Source organism: Triturus cristatus, chromosome 4_2 (genome assembly GCF_964204655.1).
Source record: "Triturus cristatus chromosome 4_2, aTriCri1.1, whole genome shotgun sequence".
NCBI classification, from domain to species: Eukaryota; Metazoa; Chordata; class Amphibia; order Caudata; family Salamandridae; genus Triturus; species Triturus cristatus.
This window is the reverse complement of record NC_140586.1, coordinates 330,530,301-330,540,943: the sequence shown is the minus strand read 5'-3', so window position 1 is coordinate 330,540,943 and position 10,643 is coordinate 330,530,301. Positions and strand designations below refer to the sequence as shown.

Below are 10,643 nucleotides of genomic sequence, written 5' to 3'. Positions count from 1 at the left end.
TCTATGCAGGTTCAATAAAATGCAGTCATCTACCTTTCTCAACCATTTCACGTGTTCTGAGTATGTCAACAGCACCTCAATGTTTTAGAAGTAATTGTGTTGTGCAGGTGAGCTAGCGGGAGTGCACTTTTCTAGGATCACTGTGTTACCATCCACTGCAGCTTTAGCCGCCCAACTGTTGTCTATCTGAATGATAGACATGGGATTTGCCACTATATCAAATGTTATCTCACGTCCTACTACTATGAAACTATTCCTGTCAAGTGGGCTGTAAGTGCAGAGTGCACATTGTTGGGAATACCTACTTCATCACTTAGGTTAACAAAGACTCAGGGACTGGGCAATATCTTGAGTCTTCTTAGTAGCTTCAAAACTTAACAAACCTTGTTGAGAGAAGAGGACTCCATTACTGATGCTGAAAAGCATTTATTGGCACCTATTGATGGCTCTGATATGGTACAGTGTGACTCTAACCTGGAATGCTGGCCTTTATAGCGAACGCAGGGAAAAGACCGCTGTATGGCTGTACTGTTCCTTGTCCCTTTTTGTGGGAGCACAGCCAGTGAGAGTAATGGAAAATGGAGATGTATTTCATATCTACCCTTTGGGCTATGCACATTGGAAAAAAGGTGTTTAAAGAACAACATACCTGAAAGAGAGATTTTGCAGATCTACCCCATTTTAGACCTACCTATATCAGTACACACACAATTGGAAGTTGTGATAATGCGGATTTATTAAACCATAATTTACCATTGGATATACGACTTAGAATTTGGATATATGACTTAGGTCACCATGAAAATAAGACAAATACTAACAATGGTGAATAATATTAGGGTGAAAAGAATGAAAAAGCCAACATTATTTATTGCAAGTTATTACAAATCTTATCCTACTTCTGTCTCAAATCTCTGACTTATATAAGAGTGCCCACATCACTTGTTGTGGCCCACTGGTTTGGGCAGTTGGTTTATCAGTGGGAGCATGCTTGGATAAGTAGGGCTCCCAGGCATATAGATAGTCCTTCCCCTTCTCACCTGCTGATACTAGGTTATTCTTGTGCAACAACATATTCTGCTTGCCTGGTGAGGATGGCATAGCAATGTGTTGCTAGCTGAGGGTAATTGGCAACTTTTCACTGGGTGCGGTTGGTTAGCAGCCCTTCGCCAGGTTAGTCACTAACAGATTGCTGGCAGGATGGCATGGTAGAGATTTATGGGAGTGATTGTTGGTTAACAGCTCATATAATTATAGGCAGAATGCAAGTCATGTAAGCAGTTCTCTGTTCGGAAAAAAACATATTGTACGGCTATATTCACACAACCAAATATAAATCATTAGGCCCTAAAGGCTTATAGCCTAGTAGATAGCTGATGAGGGCAATTTGTGAGGAATAATACCCTACAATACAGGTTACTGTGTATCATGTAGGAAGGCAGTAAAATGGTGCACGATTGGTAAAAAGGGAGAAAATAGGAAAGAAAACCCCCACAAGGGGTGAAACCACACCACATTTGGAGTTGCCTAAGGATTGCTGGCAAACATTTGTTACTCAGAACACACACATTTCTTCAACCTACCTCTGCTCTTCTTCTGCTGGCACTGTTGGATATGAGGAAGATACCACAATCTCAAGTTTTCTTGGCTGAGTGTAACACTGATCTTTCATAACTATGCCCTTGGTAGAAATACAGAGCTCCCCAGGCATCTTCAGGGATAATAGAGCAGGCTTGATTGATCAGGCTTGAATTACTGTGACTCTTTCGAGCCGTGGCATCAATTCAGGACTTGTGCACTGCTGTCTGTCACATATTTTACCAGGCATCGAGGTAAACTGTTCTCAAAGATCCTACAAGTACTTTTTAGTGAAAAGGGTTACCAATTATTCACCAATAGCTCAATACATAAATGTAGAAGGAACCTAACAGAAAATTTGATCAGCTAGGAATATTAGCAGAATTCATCTTCTGGGAAAAAGAAAATGCAAAAAGGAGTAGATGATGTCATTCAATTGATAGAAAGATAGAAGTAAACAAAGCAAAGAGACAGAGAAGTCCAAGTACGATGGACATTGGGGACCTCCTGGACCTTCTCTTCACCACTCGTGTCTTCATTGGTTTTAACATCCGATCCCACTTGGTCATGATGGCAGTCCGAGCTCCATCCCACCTCCCTGGCCCAGTCAGGCGGTACTGTGGTGAAGTGCAGCAACTGAAGAATACTTCCAATGCCAGCCTGGGGTCCCTTATAAGTAGACGGAAGAAGTTGGGCTTGACACCAATCTCTGAAGCAATTTCATCAACATATTCGATTATGTCGACTTGAAAGGCATTTCCTTTGAGAGTTCCATACCTTAATGAAAGAATATTGTTTATTTTAGTATTATTTTATTAATTATAGTTTAAGTACATAACATCATATGGCATATGTTCATTCATAATATGTAAACGTGATCAACCACAGGCATTACTAAAGGGCTGTAACTCAGGTCATTCTTTGGGGTAGAAACTCTTTCAATGCAGATTATATTATGGTTAAAATGTGTCAGTAAACTTCTGATCCCCACTGAAAATTTCAACTCCATGTGTCTTTTAATGAAAAGTCAGAAGAGTATTAAGAACATTGCTGTACAATGGGATTACAGGAGGGCTAGACCCAGGCAGGTTTTCAGGGTATCTACCTAAAATACATTTCAATTTAATACATTTATATGCATGTCGTTTACATAGTAGGTGGTAATTGTTTTAATCCACCATGGCTCCGGAGCACCTCAATCTACTTTAGACACTCCTGCTTCTCAAAGAGGATCTATTAAAAGAGATTACAAGACCAATGTACTGTAAAAGTCAAAAAATATTATTATCATAGAGACATCATTTTCTGCTCTAAATGCTCTCCAGGTATTGTCGGTTCTCTGTTTGGCCTTCTACTGGTGGGGCAAACTGCAAGGTGACAGTTGGGTGTATCACAGCAGAAGCAGGCTTCTAACATCCTCAGTGGAATAGAACAGCACAACTGAGAGACTTACAAGGCAATTTTCAAAACAACACCCGATGTCTGTTTCAAAAACTGTAATAGTCTGAAAAAGACTCCTAGACACTTCTGCTATTGTGGAGTAATTTGAGACTGCATAAACATGGGTAAATTGATCATTTTAAGTTATGGATTATGCTACAATGCTCATTTTCAATATGTTACACTGTATTTTCACTGATTAGATCCCACTCAGCTGTTTATTGTCTCCAGGTGCTTGCCTTATATCACTTCTCAATTTTCACATAGCCGCTGTGAGGGGTAAGATGTTTTGGTAACCAATCACACACCATGTAATTCGTACTTCTGGTATTCACAAACCCATGATATCACCACTGCAGAAATGGGAAACCTATCAAGTAAAACTATTTTTGTGTGGTTATTCGGCTGATTTTAATCCTCTGCCACACAGTCGGTTTCTCTATGCATATCTGGTCTTACGCTTGCAGTGGCCACTGTGCCATATGTATAACTGAAAAAGACAGTCATTTTTTTTAAGTGGGAGAAATTTAAAGTGCAGAAAAATGTTCCATACTTTGAACATTTTGGGAGAACATTTTTCTGCACTTTAAATTTCTCTTTTTTTAAATAAAAATGCTTGTATGTTTGTGTTTGCAACGTTGCCACATATGGTGAAAGTGATATACCCTTGCCACAAGTACATATGACACAGGCTCTCAGTCACCCATACATATATATCCCATTCATACACACACATGTTCAGATATCCCCATTGGCCACGCTTTCACTGACACACATGGCAGCCCTGTCATAATGCCCCTTGTCAAAGTACATTTTTCAAACCATATTATCTGGCTCTTTGGACAATAGCCTTAAAGTCAATGAAGCTGGGTATGCGGACGTCTGGTAATAATGCACACGTTTTTTAGCCTTCAGTAGCTCAGGATTATTTTCACTGTTCAGTGGTAGCTCTCACTATTGAAAAGGTTGGAGACCCTTTGTGTAAGGTGTATTTCCATTAACCTGAAATAGTTGATACTGTAAATGATTTTCATATTAAGAAGACATTAGTGAAAGTGTCATGTGCCTGTAATCCTTTGGTGGACAGTCCCATTTAATTGGTAATATGATAACGGTGTTTCATTCAACCTCTACTCACCCAAGAGCCACTCTCGCTTGAGTTTAGCCTTGGACTGTTCGCCAACACGTATCAAGAGAGAGAAGGGCACTTAAGTGACCCTCATTTTCAGTTGTGAGCTGAGTACCTAGAGTGTTGATTGCTAGGGGCCCTGAGCTTTCTCTGATTAAGAAAGCTAAATTGACCCCATAATGAATCACTCCGTGGGACCCGACCTGTCAGCCATCATACAACATTCGTTCTTCCCATGCCGCATTTTGACAAATTTCACACGTGTCCGGCTGGATTCTCTCTGATAGAGTCCAGATAATCACACTGTGTAGTTTTCTCAAACATGTCCACTTTTTTGGGCAATGGGCATTGAGGATGCTCAGCTTACTAAAAAAATAAGTGACAATATTCATGAGCATGAGCAGAAATAAAAAGCACTAGCGCATGTGCACTCAACCTTGTTTGCACTTAGCTCCAACAGAGCATAGAGAAAATACGTCAAAACAAAAGAGGGTCTCAGACGGAGACCTATTATGTGCCTGAACAGTTTTGTCGATTTTCTTTCAGCGTTTTGTGAGTTGCTCGTGGTAAAAAACCATTTGCAAAATGGAAAAATCTCTGATTTGGGACTCCTGTATAACGTTTGCCCTCCTTGACCAGCCTGTGTCAAATGTGGGATTCTGGAATGTTGAACGTTGCAGTCTGTTTTCCCCAAGCCTGGTTCTAATTGGTCAATGGGTGGAGCAAACCTGGGATTCCCTACTGAGCGAGGTATCAGCCTTAAGTACAGAGGTGCGACCTCACCTCTGAGATATAGGCAGAGGCGTGAGGAGCACAGTGAATGTACTGAAAATGTATATTCAACTCCAATAACTTTGCACTTCATCCATAGATAAGGGCATCTTTGATCCTAAAACTCAACCAGTGCTAGCTGGGGCCGATGTGATCGTGCTGGTATAGTGAGTGAGAATAGCACCAATATTGGATACATTTAAACTCAGTGCGGGGGTCATTGTGAAAAGATAGTTATGATGGAGCAGGTGTAATTCCACCTGAGCCACAGGTCGCTCTCCAACTGACATCGGAACTACCGGCCTGGCCCACTCCAAGGCCTCGCATATGCTGTGGTGTCACACAGAGCGAACCTGGGAGGACTAGAGAGCGGGAAAACAGGTAACAGGCACCACACCACTTCCTCTCTAAACAACACAAGGACCACCAACACACCCACAATGAAACAAAACTCAGGGACACGAGGTGAATAAACAGAAAACCCCAGAAGAAGACAGAAAAGCAGCAGAACAATCAGATAAAAGGTGTACAATACCGCAGATAACAAATGCGAAAAAGGAACACCGCTTTATACATTAACTTGCAGTCAACCGTGTTTTCTGCAATCTTGTATCCTTTTGACACAGCCATGAGTGAACGTTTGAAGAGCTTAAGGCCACATCATGTATATTATCTTCCGGATTTGTAGCAGATTCGCCTGCAGTGCAATACGGTTTTGAGTACATCTTTACCACCATTGCACACATGCAGGTAGGTAGTAAGTGAAAGGAAACGGGTCCAATGGTCAGCAGGCAGCTTGGTTTTGCCGAAGAGCTGCATTCTCATTCTAAACGATCTCAACATGGTCGGTGCTTAATTTGTAAAAGAATGACTGCCAGTGCTCAAAGTAAGCTCTGATCCGAAGCCTTTGGCCGTTACAAATACCAAGGGTGTGCATTCTTATTTTCACATTATCCCCCTCTATCTCAATTTTGCAGGTTCCTTTATTTCTTTCTTTCTTTTTTTGTGGCAGGCTTTCCGTCTTTACCTTCCTCCATCTTTCATCTTTGTATGTTTTCCCCTCTCTTTCTCTGGGTTAATGTTTGATGCGGGGAAATAAGTGCAGGTTTCCAAAAATCTGAAACGATGGGTTGGTACACAGTCCAAGCGATTGCCAGTGGCTGAGATTAATTCAGGTATTCCATTCATCACCTTTGCTTTTACATTTGCTGCCCTAAGTGTGCTGGGTATGCCCATATGTAGTCCTGGTCTCAGTGTGCCACTGGAACTAAGTTATACCTGGCTGAAGAGGCCTAACTTGGGCAAAACCGGTCCTAGGGTATTCGTGTTCTGGTTCAGGGAGGACCTGGCCTGGTAGCTCAGGCGGACTACTCCCATGAGGATCAGGGTCAAGACTGTTTTGCATATGGCTGGGTTCAAACTGAGGTGGCATGGTGGGCAAAAACGAATGGATTGAAATATAGCCCGAGCGATTGACAGTAGCTGAGATTAATTCAAGCAGTCCATTCATCACCTTGTTGCTTTTGACCCCCAAAAACCCAGCAACCACAGGCTCAAATTAAGCACTGATATGGCTCCTCTGCTGACAAGCAGTCATGAACAGCCCTTGATGTTAATTCATGAGAACAGAGAAACCAGAAATTATTGACTGTGGCTTCCTAGAAAGGGCTGGACAAATGGGTTGATCGCTAACTTTCCTAAAGGAAGAGAAACCCTTTCCAGGAGGCACAATCTCTGTACTGACACGAACAAAGGTTAAAGAAGGATGCCCGCTGGAAACTAGTGCCAAATATCACTTGAAGGAAAAGGTCACAAAGTCACAAAGATAACCTTCTGGGTGCTGCTCTGGTGACAGGTCACGCTTTTGTAGTGTAATATTTCATTGTGTATGTGTTAGCACGATGGTGCATGGGGGAAAGGCTTCAGTCTTGCAAATATTGGACTGGAGTTATAGAACAAAGGTGGCCATGACTGAAGGATAAGAAAAAGAAGTCTTGAAATGAGTGAATGCTTGACAGAAGACTGACAAATAAGAACTGAAGTTTAAAAAAAAGATCTTGGAGAGAAGAACCTAATGGCTCCTACGAGCTGTCTTGAAGAGTTTAGACAACAGGAAACACCTGACCGGAAGTGGAAATGGTAAAGGCAATCATGACTGATAGATCCTGACAGTACAGGTAAATGAAACAATGACCATACTTAAATGTTGAACGGGTACTCTATTCTGGAACGAAGTACCCTTTGACTAGGAAATTTACACCTTCAGAAACAAATATGCTGTCCCCATCCATGTCTACAGATGCTAGAAACGCAAACAGGAAACACCCAAAGAGCTATCCACCAATGAGCAGGAGAGAAGAGGAATATCCTGGTGCACCCACACAAGCGGTTAGAACAAGGCCATGGATGCTCAATGTAGTAGGAGAGTAGACCAAGTGCTAGGAACAGACCTGCAGGCTAGCACATATGCACAGATACTTTGATTTGTAAGGTCAGGGTTTCACAGGTTTTGCTGTGCAACACAGAAGAGAAAGTCGAACCACAGCAAATCATCACAATTAGGCAATAAGGAATATGCAGTATATTTTAAGATATTGAAAGTGCTACAGGCCTGGTTGTTAGCGGACCGGTAGACTGGAAATGCCAAAAAGTGCAAGGGCCAGTAGACAGGAAATGCCAATAGTGCTAGGGCAGTTGTACAGTCCAGTCTAACAGTCTGTACAACTGCCCTTGCACTATTGGCATATCCTGCAAGGTTGCTGCCCATGGTCCTTATCAGGATATATTTTATGAACCTCAAGTTTTAGAACCCATGTAGTTATGCACTGGTTAAATTGGTTCATGTGTAGTGCCATTGGCAACCACCTGTGTGACCCATGCAGATCGTTGCCTATAGCACCACCCAGTTCAGAGGACACCATGAGCGACTATTCTTTACTAACTCTGGTGGTACTGCTTGTGGTGTCCTAACACTGTGATTGGCAGGCAGGACTGCCTTGATGAGTACTACTTGCTGCACAACTCTTTAGGAAGGGGGCATTTTCATCAGGTGCAACGAAGCATGACTATGAAAAGCTGTAAGCATGATCTTGCAAATGATCTCTTATGTGCAATGCAGCCAGACTCAAAGAATTGCACTTAGGACTAGGGGTGGGCAGAACTTGCAGAGGTTCACTCTGCAGAATTCAGAAGAGTTACAGAAAAACTCTGAGAGATTCCACAGAATTTTGCCAATGGGCGGAAAATATGCAGCTCACTGCAATCAAGAGCCAGCACTATGTGTTGCGAAAGAGCGTGCAGCCATTCGTGTTGATTTAGCTGCAGCTTGAATAGAAAATCTCCTCAAGTTGCAGCAAATCTACTCGAACTCCAGCCCTCTGACCGCCACAGCTCATGAACGGCTGCGACTGCCCATGTTACAAAACGAGACGCCAAATCTTAATTGCGCCTTTCTCCAGCTCGCATGTTCTGGAACCTCGCAGGAGAAAAAGACCGTCACGTGGCGATTGGTGAAATTTGGCCAGAACTTTGCATTAAAGAGTAATGCAGAGTGGACAATATTCTGCCAACTCCATGGGCAGAACAGAATATTTAGTCCACCCTTACTTTGGACCCAGAAATTCAGAAGAGCAATGCAAATGGGAGATGATGTCTAAGCAACACCAAGCACGAGCTTACTGTTTAGGTCATTGTGATGTTTAAAAAAAGTTCTAGCAAGAACACACTCTCGAGGTTACATGAAAATGCCGGATCAGCATAAAATGGCTGTGGAGTAGGCGTGGGTGAAAATTTCGTTCCGTTCGCGGAAATTGCGATAATTTCACATTTTCGAGTTCCACGGAGAGCGCGAAAATGTCAAAATTTTCGCTTTCCGCAGCTTGGCGATAATTTGTTTCTTGCTCGCGCTGTAAAATAATACATTCTCGCGCGCGCGCGATCGCCTTACCTGAATCCCTGCGTTCGCCGACAAGTTTTCTTGATCCGGTCGCGTTCTCCATGAGATGTTGAATTGTTTTTAGCCATTTGCGCTGTCTCGCGACAGTTCGCGCCCGCAGTGACGTCATGCGTCGCGCGATCACGTCTTTCTTCTCACGATCATGCACCGCGAGACAACTCAAAACAAGATGGCCGCGCCCGCGAGCAACCACATGGGTAAGTTGGCGACCCGCAACCATGCAGAAAATCTCGCGAACATGCCGGAAAAAAAATTCCGCATCTTCGCGATATTTCCGCTTGTTTGCGATAATTTTAAACATTTTCGTGATAATTTGTGAAAGTGGATTTTGCAAATTCCGCCCACCCCTACTGTGGAGCAGGGGGCACAGCAGAAATCTGAGGTAAAGAGGGGTGGTGGTAACCGTGTTTAAATCACTGCTGAGGCTGGCGTATGCTGCCCAGTTCTGCGGAGCATAAGACCGATTGGAGATAGTCTGCATACAGGTATTGAAATGTGAAGGGAAAAACTGAATATAAACGCAAAAAGGACCAGACTGAAAAAGCTGAGTTTTTAAGCAGGTTCAATGTGTGCCGACCATTTACGACTTATAAGTCTATATTCCCCCATGCTACTTTTACCTATTCTGGGACTGAAACTGAAATTAGAGGTGGGCGAAGCCTGGCAAAGATGGATTACACCAAGTTGGTCAAGTTTTTTAAAATGTTTGCGAACTTCCTTCCCTTAATGAGGTAGGCAACGTTTTCAAAAAGAATAGGTGAAAAAACTCACAAAGAGTAGGTTTTCCATGAGAGGAATGTACTTTTTTATGGAACAGTCTCAAGCAAAAAAAAAATAGTGGAAAGATTCCACAGGAAAAGATTTGTGAAGATGCCAAACTTTGCAATTCATGAAGTTCGTCGTCTTTGCAAGTCGTACCCACAGAAATTACACTTTCATTAAACCATAATGTGGTTAAGAAAAATTGAGACAGGCTTCCATTTAAAATGTCATACCTTTTTGTTATCATTTTGCTCCTCCAAGCAAGTTCTTTTCTCTGTTCCTCCACTGTAGGTAGTTTGTTAAGTCCTAAAACAAATCAATAGATATATTAAATAGATGACAAATTATTGCACTGCACACAGTATCCACTTCAGTTTGTATATATTTTTCCAAGATGGGAGTTTGTTTCGTCCATTCATAGACATGTTTCTAAACTTCCTTTCCTCCTTTTATGCTTTAGAAACTCATCATTGATCATGAATGCATTTTGATGACCCCCCCATCACATATGGTAGTATTCATCTGGCACAGTCAATGACTATGGGTTCCCTGATTGGCTGTTTCAGCAGAAAGGCTACCAGAACAAGCCCTTACAAAGCTGATAGATCTGGCATTCTTAATGACCATCATTATTACCGATACACTTATATTCCGCTGTCCCCCACCAGTATAACACCTTCAATGATTACCATTTTGTATGGTGCTAGTGTGTCATCTGGCGAGAGTGAGCATGAAGGTGTGTTTTGCATACATTATTGTGTGGGGAGCCTGGTATTAGTGTGATATTTAGTAAAAAAGCTGTAGTGTGTCATGTGTTGACAGAGGTTGTACTCCTCATATGAGTCATGTGAAGAAGGGCTGTGCAGTTGTAATTAGTTAAATATTTATTTCGGGACTATCTGTAGTGTAACTCAGTGTGTCATTTATTGGATTAAGAGACTAATGAACATCCTATGAGCGTCGTATTTTTGGTGAAGTTGTTTGGGGAAAAGAGTGTGCTATTGGTGA

General features: G+C 42.2%; 1 protein-coding gene across 2 annotated transcripts in view; it reads right to left on the bottom strand.

The window, feature by feature from the left end:
• Positions 1-718: 718 nt before the first annotated feature.
• Positions 719-10,643, bottom strand: part of LOC146833816 (dimethylaniline monooxygenase [N-oxide-forming] 2-like) — an 830,014-nt gene continuing 820,089 nt past the window's right edge. For both annotated transcript variants that reach the window (XM_085601707.1, XM_085601708.1), the window contains 2 exons: positions 9,869-9,941; positions 719-2,355 (listed from right to left, as the gene is read on the bottom strand). In XM_085601707.1, the coding sequence (XP_085457833.1) occupies positions 2,007-2,355; positions 9,869-9,941 (422 nt within the window). In that variant the 3' untranslated portion in view covers positions 719-2,006. The remainder of the gene's footprint in view (positions 2,356-9,868; positions 9,942-10,643) is intronic.